At 45.2% G+C, this 13,532-nt stretch overlaps 1 protein-coding gene across 8 annotated transcripts in view; it reads right to left on the bottom strand.

The window, feature by feature from the left end:
- Nucleotides 1–13,532, bottom strand: part of KIAA0319L (KIAA0319 like) — a 101,781-nt gene that overhangs the window by 4,836 nt on the left and 83,413 nt on the right. For 6 of the 8 annotated variants that reach the window (XM_036446970.2, XM_036446969.2, XM_045584859.1 and 3 more), the window contains exons 13-20: nucleotides 11,256–11,404; nucleotides 9,943–10,094; nucleotides 9,447–9,585; nucleotides 7,665–7,824; nucleotides 3,302–3,444; nucleotides 1,714–1,836; nucleotides 1,123–1,213; nucleotides 88–179 (exon numbers count right to left, since the gene is read on the bottom strand). In XM_036446970.2, the coding sequence (XP_036302863.1) occupies nucleotides 88–179; nucleotides 1,123–1,213; nucleotides 1,714–1,836; nucleotides 3,302–3,444; nucleotides 7,665–7,824; nucleotides 9,447–9,585; nucleotides 9,943–10,094; nucleotides 11,256–11,404 (1,049 nt within the window). Of the gene's footprint in view, nucleotides 1–87; nucleotides 180–1,122; nucleotides 1,214–1,278; nucleotides 1,584–1,713; nucleotides 1,837–3,301; nucleotides 3,445–7,664; nucleotides 7,825–9,446; nucleotides 9,586–9,942; nucleotides 10,095–11,255; nucleotides 11,405–13,532 lie in introns of those variants that run through there. The other 2 variants (XM_036446973.2, XM_036446972.2) reach the window with 2 other exon arrangements.

The raw sequence follows: 13,532 nt of genomic DNA, 5'->3' as shown, positions 1-13,532 counted from the left end.
GCTTTTCCAGCACAAACCTGTGAGTGACAGCGGCTCCTCACAGGGAGAGCACGCACACGCCCCAGCCCCAGCTCCCAGGGCTGCTACCTGCTCGGGAAGTTGGCTTCAGCTCCAGGCTTTCCTGATCCGTGGCATCCAGGATTTTGTACTTGCTTTTTCTCTTGGGTTTTCCTTTTTGCCTGAAAAACACAATCCCCTCCCCTGCTTAGGAAGGAGGCTGTGCGTGACGTTCAGGTGGACCCCACAGGATGCCAGCCATGCCCATGCCAGTGGAAGACCTGTTTCTCCTGCCTTTCAGCCAGGAAAGTTGGCAACTATAATTTGTTCAAATAATCCTCACCAATTCCAGGAAAGGGCAAGGGAGACGTGGATATCTTAGCGTGGACCTGAGGGGCAGATTGGTTAAAAATGTAAAGAAAAGGAAAACTATGCTTGAGGGGTGTGGGTAGAGAGGAAAGCATTAAACCAAGAAAGTTGTTAATGGTGATGGTCTTTGGTGGTGGGAATTTTTTAAAGTTCTTTGAATTTTCTGTTTTATATGTGGTTATACTGCAGGTTGAATCTAAGCTCTACCCCTTATTTACTGTGTGTCCCATGGACAGGTGACATCTGTAAGATGAGGAAAGGTTGTCATGCACATTAAAACAGATTATCTATAAAATTTATCATGGTGCTTGACACACAGTAAATGTAGAAATCTTACTTATAATGGAAAACATAATAAGCATTACTATTAAGTATTATAAGACTAGATAGGAAGACCAAATGAGAAAACCCATTACCCTTAATCATGACTAATTTAAGTCTGTAACTATGTGAAAACTTGTATTCATCTGAATCCCAGCGAGTGAGGAAGGCCAAAAATAAAATGACCTCCTAAGGTCATGCAGCTGAGGTATGGAGTGTTAAAGACACACATCTCAGAGGTGTGATCGAGTTCCATACCCAGGCCCTCCCACTCCCACCCTAGTTACCCCTCCAGGTTGCCTATCACTGCGCTGACAGCACTGGCGGGAGGAGGAGGGCCGGAGCAATGTAACACTGACAGGAAGGGAGGAGTCCGTGATGACTGACTACAGGGACTAGAAGCCTGGATGCATTTCCAAAGATAATCCAACTTACCTCTTACAGCAACAGATCACAGTCCAGGACAGGGTTCCAAAGGCAACGACAATGACAAAGCAAGCAATGATAACATATAACACGCTCCACTCTGCCAAGAAAAACAAATGGTCAGGGTTGTAGAGGGAGGTCTGAGCGAGAGATGGCTTCCCTCTGTAGATAAGAATGACCCAGGGCTCCCCAGGGAAGCGGAGACATCAGAGTTGAAGGCAGCTCAAGTTTTAAAGCTTCAGAATTGTCCTGCTTTCCAGTCCCTTCTCTGAGTCCCTGTGACAGTGGGGCAGCTGTAAGGAGCTATAACAGAGACGGGGAGCAGAGTGACGGCCTTGCAGCTGGTTTGCTGTAGGCTGCAGTTGGCAGTTGCAGGAGCAGTTGGTGCGCTTTCTGCTTGGTTCTTATACAACTGCTTCAGAGCTTTCCTCTAACCTTGAGCAAGTGCAGAGGAAAGAAGTAAAAATCCTCTGCAAACAGAAAATACACAAAGTTCTCCTCGCTTGCTCATCTGCCTCAGAAACACCAACACCCACCCACTCACAACTCAGAACCAGTCAGTGCTAAACCAGCTGGCACAATGCCGAGCAGGAAACTCACCACAGTTGCTGTCTCCATCCCTCAGCTGCACCTTGATGAAATTCTCCATCCAAAAAGGGTCACAGACGCAGCGTTTGGTAAAGGAATCACAATGGCCATGCTCAGAACAGTTCAACTGGCATGCTGAGAGGAGCAGAAAAGGGAGAAGAGACAGCAGGAGTCAGAGTGGGGACGGGCAGCGTCCGGTGCCGGTGAAAGCAGGAAGGCACCCCGTTCAGAGGCCTGCGAGATGTCTCCTGAAGACCTGCTCCAGGAGCTTCTACACACACTGCCTGCAAACATCATCACAGTTGGATACAACTGGAGCAGCTAGAAAGGCCACCGGAACATGGTTCCAAACGTTTTTGATTTTTTAGAGAGAGGAAGGGAGGCAGGAGAGAGAGAAAGAGAGAGGCTGATGTGAGAGAAACATCAATCGGTTGCCTCAAACGCTCGCCCCTACCGGGGGTTGAACTCCTAACCTGGGTTTGTGCCCTGACCAGAAATGGAACCTGCCACCAACCAATTGAGCCACACAGGCCAGGGCGATTCCAGATTGGTTTTACTTATTGTTCTTAATATCAGCAGTTCTTAATATTTCATGTCCTGCAGACTCCCTTCTCTGAATAATTTAAATGGCAAAATAAAATGCACAGTATTATAAAGGAAAGCAATTACATGGAATGTGTTTTTAAAATATCTAAGAATGTAATTTTTTAAAAATATACTTTATTGATATTTTACAGAGAGGAAGGGAGAAGGATAGAGAGTTAGAAACATTGATGAGAGAGAAACATCGATCAGCTGCCTCCTGCACAACCCCTACTGGGGATGTGCCTGCAACCAAGGTACATGCCCTTGACGAGAATTGAACCTGAAAGCCAATGCTCTATCCACTGAGCCAAACTGGTTTTGGCTAAGAATATAATTTTAAAAAATAATATATGTGCAGAGACCGGTTTGGTTCAGTGGATGGAGCGTCGGCCTGCAGATTGAGGGGTACCAGGTTCGATTCCGGTCAGGGGCATGTGCCTTGGTTGTGGGCACATCCCTGGTGGGGGGTGTGCAGGAGGCAGTTGATTTATGATTCTCATCAATGTTTCTGACTCTCTATCCTTATCTCTTCCTCTCTGTAAAAAATCAATAAAATATATATATAAAAAAATATGTGTGCTTTTATTAAAAAATGAAGTAGCAAGATCTAGAAGTGAGTCTCACATCTGATAACTTTGAAATAGTGATGAATAAAAGTATGTCATCATGTTGTGTGACAGAAATTACCTGATTGCTTTTGCCTCAAAATCATGGGTTCAATTAACAGTGTAGTTTATTGCCTATCTTCATAACTAAGGGAAATAATAAATTTCAGTCAGAAGTTAATGAAAAGAAAGATGTAATTTTTTCCAAAATGTATAGCCCTCCGAACACTCAGGGGCCCACAGACGGCTGGTTAAGACTCTCTGGTCGGGACCCTCATGGTAACAGAAGTGGAGGGAAGAACTTATCTCCATGTTCCTGGAGAACGGGATGAGGCTGAGGACAGTGGGGACTGTCAGGTGAGAGGGGGCACTGGATAGGGTCTTGTTCCCAACACCCCAGAATTACTCACTGACGGTGTAGACCTCCAGGGCTCTGAACACTAGAAAGTCTGCCTTTTGTTTCCGGAGTTCATTCTTGAGCTTCGCAGCCACCTCATGGCCTTTGAAGATCTGGGGCGGAGGCTCGTTTTGAACAAAAAATACCATCTTGGTGCTGCAGAGACAGGCAACATAGGTATATATGAATAAGCTGAAGCTGTCAATAACAGCAGCAGCTACCATCTGCCAAGCACCTCTGCTTGTGCCAGAGCATGTGCTAAGTATTATACGCATTCTCTTACGCAAGCCAGGGAGAAAGGCCTTATCGGTGTCAGCTCCATTTTACAAAGGACAACACTGGGGCTCAGAGGGGTGAAGTAACTTGCCCAAGGTGACACAGTTAATTCAGGCAGAGCCAGATACCAACCCTGATATATCTGACCCCAAAGCTTATGCTTTCAGAAATGCCCTAAACTGTCCCAGCTAGCAAGAGGACCCTACCAAACGGTAACCAGAGGCCAGGAAAATGGGGATTTGGTTATGACCACATCCCTGCTGTCAGTCTTTTAACAGCTAAGACTGTGGTGCTGTTGGATTTGTGCCTGTGTTACTTGTAATGCAGACTACAATGCTTTGTAAATGTAAATTATCAGATGGCATCCAATAATTATCCACAGCCAAAACCATCGTTACCACAACAGTAACAAGACTACACGATGGTGTGGCTGAAAGGAGATTGTTACTCCAGGCCCAGAATCTGTTTGCTTTCTGTCAATTTCTATCCAAGGCAGACCATGTTTGAACTCACACCTGGGTGGCACCAAATCTGTTCTCTGGCTTGGCTTCCATTTTTGGTAGCCTGCCTTTTTACTTCTGTCAGTCTCAGACCGAACCTTCTCCAGCAGTAGGCCACACGGGTTTCTAGTGTGCCCAAGACACTGATGCCCTCCGCACACAGCGTAGCTGGGTGGCACCAGCTGCTTACAGTGTAACTGTTTATTCCAAAGTGCCATGTAAATGGCATACTTTCCTGTGTGGTATGACATAAAAGTTTGGGAAGCACTGGCATAAAAGTCTTTCTAAAAGCTTGCTATACAAAAAGGCTAACAATGGTTAACATAAATTCTAGAATCAAGAAACAGATCTTTACCATAAAAGATCTGTGGTCCTTTTCTCATTTTCTTATAGTGATCTAATCCATGGGTAGTTTCAATTTCTGTCTATAAACAAGTAACTCTCAAATCTTTAAACTCCTTTCCCCTTCTCTCCTGTGTGACCAAATCTTTATCTTTAATGCTTGCTAGAATATCTGTCCTAGATATTCCACAGACACCTTGAATCCAACATGTCTCAAAATAAACCTATAACAACCATTAATTGGGCACTTACTGTGCATTAGGGACGATACAAACATTACTTTATTGGATCCTCAATAACAAGCCTATAAAATGGGTACTGGCATTTTTACTGCTAGAACAGGTTTGGAGAGGGGAGGTAACCATGCTCTTTCCCACTTTATTAACTCCTCCTTCCCAGTATCCAATCCCTCCAACATTCCTCAACTAAGCCAACCAAACCCAAGCCAGAAACCCAGTCACTGTCATGCTCCTCTCTTCCCTCCCACCTGATGCGGGGCAGCAAGTCTGCGAGCCAACCCTTCCACAGCGCTCTGGCCAGCACTCTCACTGCTTCCACTGCCTGTATCCAGCCGACAGCACCAGCCTGATGGATCCCTGCCTGCTCCCAGGCTGCTGAACAAAGCTTACAAAAAGTCCTAACTCACCACGCTGTCTCTGACCCAGGTTCACCTGGGGAGCTTTTACACTTTAGGTGCCCAAACCTCACTCTAGATCAGAGGTTCCCAGCCTTTCTTGGCTATGCCTCACCTAAGCATCTCTCAAATCCTGATGCTCCCCCGCCATGACATGTAATTCTTATTATTCAAAAAGTGAACTCCTATTCACATAGAGGAAGCCTAAAAGACCATTAACTTGGTCTAACAAGCTTCCAAAGAACATGGCATCCATAAAAGAGAAAAACAAAAGAACGAAAGGACAGTTGAAGTACTGAGGAAGAAATCACTAAGAAACTTAACAACAATAAGAGTATGAAGAGATAAGAAAAAATAGCAAATAAAGTTTCAAAACATAATAGAGAAGTGAAATGCATAAATATGTCACAATATGTATTTATATACTGTATACGAGGCCTTAGAACCATAAGAAATGCAAAAAATTCACTGTTAATAACTCATTCTTGAATTGTCCCCCTTAAAAGTCAAACTGCCCCCCTGTGGGGCGTGTGCTCCACCCACACTGGGAACCATTGCTCTGGACCAGTGGTCAGCAAATTCATTAGTCAAAAGAGCCGAGTATCAATAGTACAACGATTGAAATTTTTTTGGAGAGCCAAATTTTTTAAACTTCTTCTAATGCCACTTCTTCAAAATAGACTCGCCCAGGCCGTGGTATTTTGTGGAAGAGCCACACTCACGGGGCCAAAGCCGCATGTGGCTCGCGAGCCGCAGTTTGCTGACCACGGCCTAGGCCAGCGGTCACCAACCTTTCGGACCTCACAGACAACCGCTGCTCTAGACCAAGTGAGATGACCTGTGGGAGAGGCTCGGGTAATGATATTCATCAAAGTCCCAGTGATTTGGGAACCACTGCTCTCACCCTGGCTGAGACACCAACATCACCCCCAACTTTTCCACTTTCCTCATGCTGCCATCTATTCCCCCCTCCTCCAGCAGGAGAAACTGTCTCCAGTTTCAGAGACACAGGGTCTCAAGCTTCATGCTCTCTACCTATAAATTCACCCTAAAAGCACATCTTCCCTCCTTTCCTCCATCTCGAGTGGCGCTCCTGCTCGACGAGGGCCAGTCCCCAAGACCTCCGTCCCTTTACAGCCCCCTACACGCCCCTGTCTACTTTCCCTGCACCTGCCCCTCGGTCTGAAAAAACATTCAAGAATTTCCTGTCTTTCAAGGTGTTCTTTTGATCTTATCCCCCATGTTATTTTCAGCACCAACCTCTTCAAAGAGGTGCTACGCTTTCCATCTCTGTGTCCTCAAACCATACAATGAATTTGTCCTCTGTTCTCCAATATCTGAGTAAAATGTGTTTACCACACCTGCGTCTCTGTAAGCATCTGAATCCTTAACTTAAGCAGACCAGCCCCACCTGGTTTTCCTCCCACCCCTCTATTTCTTACTTTCCTTGTTAAATATGCGTTCTCCAGAGCTCTGTCCTCAGCCCTCTTGACACTTCCCGGTGTATCTCATCTGTCCTCATAGCTTTGACTCCTGCTCGGAGGCAGACTCCCTCTCTCTGACTATTCCTCCACCCCAAGTTCCTGCCTGTACTTGCTACTATCTGATAAAACATCTCCCCATGTAGCCCATAGACAAACCAAGTTAGTCAAAACTGAACACATTAACTTTTCTTTGAAACTGATTCTTTCTATATCCCTGATCTCAATTAATGGCATTCACATCTATCAGGCATCCAATCCAAAGCCTCATGTTTGAAACCTCACAGGGTCTCTAAGTCCTGTTGATTTACCCCTGAATTTCTTATTTTTTCCTCCTCTTTCGCTGTTTCCATTGCAACTACCTTAATCAGGTTTTATTACCTTTTTACTAGACTACTCCAAAGCTTCCTGCTTGGTCTCCCAGTCTTTGGTCTTCCTATTTCAATGTAGCCTTCACACTACTGAACTCCCTTATACAACCACCACCAATCTCCTTGCTTTAATAACAAAACAAAAACTTAGATACATACAACTAACTTGAGTCCTCCAGCCCAAAATATAAACTTCTTGACTTGCAGATGACTATTCTCAGTCTACACAGCAATCTTACCTTCCACCACATTCTGGGCCCAGTAAGCTCTCTGAACCTGTGCTTTCTTCCAGAGGGATTGTTGTGCTTTCACACCATCGGACCAATGCTGTTCCCTCATTCTGAATTTCCTCTTGATTTCCCTAAGCTTGACCAATGCAAGTTTACTTTGGGAAGAATCTTTGGACTATTGCCTACCCCAACCTCTGGAAGAATTAATTACCCTTGCCTCTGTGCCTCCACGATACCACACATTCTGTCAAACCCATCCTGTACTGATGTTTACTTGATTATTTCCCTACTAGACTGGCCTTCAAACACAATGGACCTCTTCTGACCTGGTGCCCTGGCACCTTGCAGCAGTGTCTAGTGCAGAGCATGTGACACATGGCTGAAGAGAGGAGCTCACTAAAGAAACGGATACCAGAGTGGTTCCGGGTCCAAGCACCCACTCTTCTGGATCTACGCACACCATTTCTCAGCTCAGTCACAAAGCCCGGGGGTGAGGGGAGGCGCTGGTCTTTCTTTTCTCCCCCACTTCATTGCCCAGCTACCTCTGTTCCGTGTACGGCTGAATCTTTTGCACAATGATGTCGGAATCCAGCACCCCCAGGAGGACCCCAATCTGGCGGATGAACATTCCCTTCAACCTCTCAGTCAGCTGACTGACGTTGACATCCAAGATGATCTCCACTAGGTTGTTTTTCCTGGGATCTGGAAAGCATGTGCATTAGTCATGGCTTTGGAGAAGGAGAAGTAACACAGACCCACCACTGTGCATGTGCCTTGGCACAGGAGAGGAAGGAATGAGAGCGTACAGAAATGGCGGAGTTTCAAAGGATTCCTGGTCCCTACGTCAACCTGAGAATTACCACCATGTGCTGGGGGTGTGTGGGGGCGGTGGGGGTGGGGGTGTAGGGGGGCAACAAGGTTTAGTAAAGGGAGTGGGGGAGAGAGAAACATGCTTTGAAAGCCTCTCAACTGGCTTTGCTGAACTCTCCAGGGTGGGTAGACTTATCTAGCAACCTCTCCTGATCCACATCTGATTTTCAGGGTCTGGTGTACTTTGTCTACAACAATGGGAGGGACAATGTCCATCTCAAACTTCTTATCAATAATGGGAATGCATCTGCCCTGTGGGTTTAAAAACAGTCAACACAAAAGAAATCAGGCACAAGGATCCCAGAATCCAGGATTTCCTTAGAGCCACCTCACATAGCTACATGGTGTTTTTACAACTTAGAACTGGGAAGCCATTGCTTTACTTTTGATTATGTCCTAAAGACGGACTGTGCTACACTTGGAAGTTCAGTGAATATTCAGAATACTTTATTCACACACTTGAATGCAACATTTGCCTGTCCTGATGTATAGTTTACATAATTAATGGACAATGTGATGAGCATATTTTTCCATTGATCTTTTAGAGAGATTGGAGCAGAGAGGGAAAAGACCGAGAGAAACATCAATGTGAGAGAAACACATTGATTGGTTGCCTCCTGCGTGCGCCCTGACAGGGAGAAGACTACAACCAAGATATGTGCCCCCAACCAGAATCTCCAGGCCAATACTCTATCCACTGAGTCAAACCAGCTAGGGCCACAGAAGAGACTTTATAGTGAACTTGGGTGCTGTCCTTCAGAGAGATGGGACAAGGACTGGAAGATCTGCCAAGATCCTTTCCATCTCAGATACCGATACACAGTTTTGGCCTAGATAATAAAGAACGGGTTTAAAGTTAATCCCTCCTCATCAGATGCTCGAAAATTTATCAAGCTCTACCCCACTTCACACTCACTTCCTCTCTAAACCAAATTAGCCTCAAAGCAAAATAAAAACATGGTTCTATTTAAGAAGGAAATTTTATTTCTGCAAACCTGAAAAAATATAAAGGACACCAGTTACTTTACCTTCCCTGGATTGTCAGAAAAAGCCTGAGGCTCAACTTATAAAAATAAATGTTTTCTGCATTTGGGTGCTGATGAGACATCATGACTCAAGTTATTCCTGTGCTCAGATCCCCAGGGTACCCTCTCCCATCAGTCACATATACAGCAGGAAGTGCTGGACTTGGGCACAAAGGCCTGGCTCTGACACAACCACTCTGAGTTTCTGTTTCTCCATCTGAGATGAGGAGGAGGAGGTCCATATTCCTGTGTGGGTAGGAGAGGTAATGTTGGAACAGACAAACTGTAAGGATTTTTCAGCTTGGGGTTTCTAGATTTAAAAAAAACAAAAACTGGCTCTGTCCATGCTGGGGAGAAGGTGTCTCAGGAAGGAGGCCCTGCTTGGCTTGTTCAGCAATTCCACTCAGTCTCATCACTAAATGAACTCACCAGGTTTCACCTCCACAGTGGTCTGGTCTGTGTTACTCTCACCCTTCGCATCAGTCACTTTCAGATGAAATATGTAGGTTCCCTCGACCAGGTTGGAAAGAAAGAGGATAGGGTGGTGATCTGAGTGATTTAACACCTCCTGTGGGGTTGAATAACATGGTTATGTTTGCAAAACAACACAAACTCCTTCCATGGACTCAGTTGCTGCTCTGTGACCACAAGCCCTCTGAGCTGGGCTGTTTACCTCCAGCAGCTTCTGCTCTGGAGCAGCACTGCAGCCCCTGGCTGCTCGGTTAGGGAAGAGAAACGAGTCCTGTGCCACACTGGCTTGCCGAGTGACCCTAGGCAAGTCATTTAACCTCCCTGGATTTCAGAGAGCAATCCAGGTTTAATATAAGAAACCACTTGGTTAAAACAGTAGACCGTCTGGTTCAGCCCCCTCTCCCCATCGCACCCCCTGGAACATGTGTTGCTCTCCAGCACCTGGCACACTTACCCCTGCTGCTGGGCTCCCCTCATCTCGAGTCCAGAGGTAGCTGACGATTCCCTTGTCATCTGAGGACTTGGAGCCATCCAGCTCGGCTGTGTCCGTGGGCAGGGTTATCACTACATTCCCTGCTATCTTAGCTATAGGTGGTTTGTTTGTTTCTAAGCAAAGAGAAATCATTGAAATCATATAATATTCTAGGGGGGGAAAGGAAGTGCTTCTTCATGATGTTTATGGGGAATTAAATGGAGAACTGTTTTTAGAGTCTATCCATACAAGCAACTAACAGCATCGACTTTTTATTTTTTTGTTAATCCTCATCCAAGGATATTTTTTCCAGTGATTTTTAGAGTAAAAGGGAGGGACAGAGACAGAGAGAGAAACATCGATGTGAGAGACATACCTGTTGGTTGCCTCCCACACACATCCTGACCGGAGCCAGGGATCGAGCCTGCAACTGAGGTGTGTGCTCTTGACAGGAATTGAACCCATGCCCCTTCAAGTCTACAGGCCGACACTAACCCCCGAGCAAACCGACCAGGGCTAAAGGTGTAGATTTAAAGCCACCAGTGCCACAGGTCCTGAGGCTCCAGTTCCATAGAGAGAGAAATACTCTCTGACCCAGACAGCAGAGGGGACAGTGTAGTTTCCTCCTCTATTCCCACAGCAGCCTTTCCGAAGGGCACCCATTTCTGTCCTTTGGAGGTATATGATAATTGGAAACAAAAGCTCAAGCTGGATTAAAGCCTTGGAGTTTAAGTTTCATCCAGCTGATACCACAAGTTCTCTTTAAAATATGGGTAATATGGATAATATCTGATGGTTTTTCCTACTGTCAGCTTGGAGCCCTCTCTTGAGGCCATTGCTGATCATGAGCCTGCAAACCAGAGCAAGGCCAATCAACTCTTGTCTCACATTGGCTTCAGCCTGCAGGTTCCCAGGAAAAGCACAGAAAGCCAGTGCAGGAGAGTCATTCTGAAGTCTGACAGCAGGTGTCACTGTAGCTAGTGGGAGAGTCACAGAAACACCAGGTCTTAGCAGCACAGAGGCAAAATAAAAATGCAAACAAAACAAAAAAATTATTTCCCTATTCAATAGAGAACGAAGGAAAGGAGAAAGGGAGAGAAGGGAATGCAAGAAATGAAAAATCACCTTACAATCTCTCTCAATGAAGATTGTTTTAGAAAAGCAAGTATCAGCTGCCTTTACCCCAATTTTCTTCCCCACACCCTGTCTCTAAATCGATTTCTGCAGCCGAACAAGAGCTGGTGAACCCTCAGTTATTTAACCCTGAGGCTGCAGCCACCGGGGCAGGGAGGTACCTTCTTTGACAATGACGTTCACAGAGCTCTGGCTCTGCAGGTTCCTCTCATCTTTGACAGTCAAGGTGAACACGTAGGTTCCCGCTTGTAGCCCAGTCACAGTGGCGACACTGCTGTTAGCCTTCTCGAGCTGCACCCCATCAGGTCCCCTGGACAAAGAGAGAAACCAGAGGCTGGCGATGTACCTGTTTGCTGCTCTCCTGTCCCTGACTCAGCAGGTGCAGACAATTATTGCCTCAGATGAGACATGAACTTGTTTCCCAGACCTTGTGAGGACAAATTTTAAAATATTCCATTTGGACAGAGTGTCGTTTGGCCCCACAATACAGGCTACCTGCTGATCAGAAAATTCCATTCACCAGTTTTCAAACAGATCTAGCCTTATCCTTTTTATGAGCTTCTAGAACATTCAAACTCTTTGCTGTTCCAGCTTGTAAAAGGAAGAAAGTGTTCTAAGCAGGTCTCTGATCTAACGGATGATTTCATAGAGATGTTTCTGAAAAGTATTTCTGGCCCAGGAGTTGGTCCAGCTCTTGCCAGCAAAGAAGCAAAACACATTTCTTAATCATATGCCAAACTCACTCTTTCTGAAAAGTCAGAGAAAGGAAATGGGCCAGAGCTGCAGAGGAATTCTCAGGGCAAAACCTTCCTCTTCCTAGTGGCTCTGGAAGCAAAGCTCGCGCCAGCTCCCAGACAGGGACCACAGGAACCACAGGGGGCCCGGCACACCGGGCATCCTTCCTTCTCCCCTGGGGCCTCACTTAGCAGCCTGCAGCAGGCGAGTGAGCTGTGTGCTGACACCCAGGCACAACGCTGCACACACACTCCTCCTGCTCAAGAGTCAAAATGCCCCAGAGCTTTCCTTAAAACTACAAAATCTGTAGACTTTCCTGTTTTGTTTTTCTATTTAAACTTATGACCTCTGGTCCTAGTAGCCCCTCCTGAAACAGATTCTCCCCAAGAAGCTTGCTAATAAGCATTATTTCTGCTGTAAACGCTAATAAAACTCTACCAAAAGATTCATCACTAGTATCTTCAATACTTAAAATTAAAACACATGGGGCTGAAGAAGAAAGAATAGGTTCTCCAAAAGATAGAAACAAGAGCTGAGAAAAATAATTTCTACAACCCAACTCACCAATAGTAGTTTCTGTAGTCCAATTTACAGCCCTTTCCCATCCACCTCTAATGACCCTGACCAAAAACAAAAACAAAACACCCAGTCTATTCTATGATTGCTACCTGTGGAAACAGAGAAATTTAGCTCCTTTTTAACTTTTAACTCTTCCTTGGAATTCTTTCACTACTTTTGAGTTCCAGTTGTATGGTTTAAAGGAGCTGAAAGAAACAGAGCTAGGAATGGTTCAATTAGGTGATTCCATATATATATGTATATTATTGATTTTTTACAGAGAGGAAGGGAGAGGGATAGAAAGTCAGAAACATCGATGAGAAACATCGATCAGACACCTCTTGCACACCCCCTACTGGGGATGTGCCCACAACCAAGGAACATGCCCTTGACCGGAATCGAACCCGGGACCCTTGAGTCCACAGGCCAACGCTCTATCCACTGAGCCAAACCAGTTTTGGCGGGTGATTCCATTTTAATTAGTATTATTTGGTCACTGCCTTTTGCCTCTGGCTAATGTAGTTGGTAATTGTGGTCTTCAAGGATACAGTAATAGAGCAATGCTTTCATTTTGTAGATGAATTTTCAATTCTCTGTCCCATCCCCCTGCCAGCCTTACCCAGTTAATTGTGAGCAACAGTATTTTTCTGCTCCATTACCCCTTCTATCTTGCCTCTCAAGTGTAATTAAACTATGCATTTCAGCAGATGGATTACACCTGTAAAAGCACCAGGACTGCAAAATACTACCCGGGGACTAGCTGATGGTAAGCATTCTTTATTTCTTACAAAAATTAACATATCATTTTCTTAGCATTGAAGTTTGGCATTGCAAACCTTTCTTTCTCAGTCACGGCCCTCTTGAAGAAGCCAACAAGAGCAAGTAAGCACTTAAATTTTTTTTGTAATACTTGCCTAAGAATATTTTAACTGATTTTTAAATTTGTTTATTTCTATTGATTTTTAGAGACTGAAGAAGAGAGGGAGGAAGAATAAGGGTGGGGGAGAGAAACATAGACCAGTTACCTTCTATACATTCCCAACTGGGAATCAAACCTGCAATCTTTTGGTGTATGGGATGATGCTACAACCAATTGAGCCACCCAATCAGGGCACAGCAAGTACACTAAAAAAATAAGTAAAACC

This window comes from Pipistrellus kuhlii, unplaced genomic scaffold (assembly GCF_014108245.1).
Source record: "Pipistrellus kuhlii isolate mPipKuh1 unplaced genomic scaffold, mPipKuh1.p scaffold_m20_p_2, whole genome shotgun sequence".
NCBI lineage: Eukaryota > Metazoa > Chordata > Mammalia > Chiroptera > Vespertilionidae > Pipistrellus > Pipistrellus kuhlii.
This window is presented reverse-complemented; position numbering and strand designations above follow the sequence as displayed.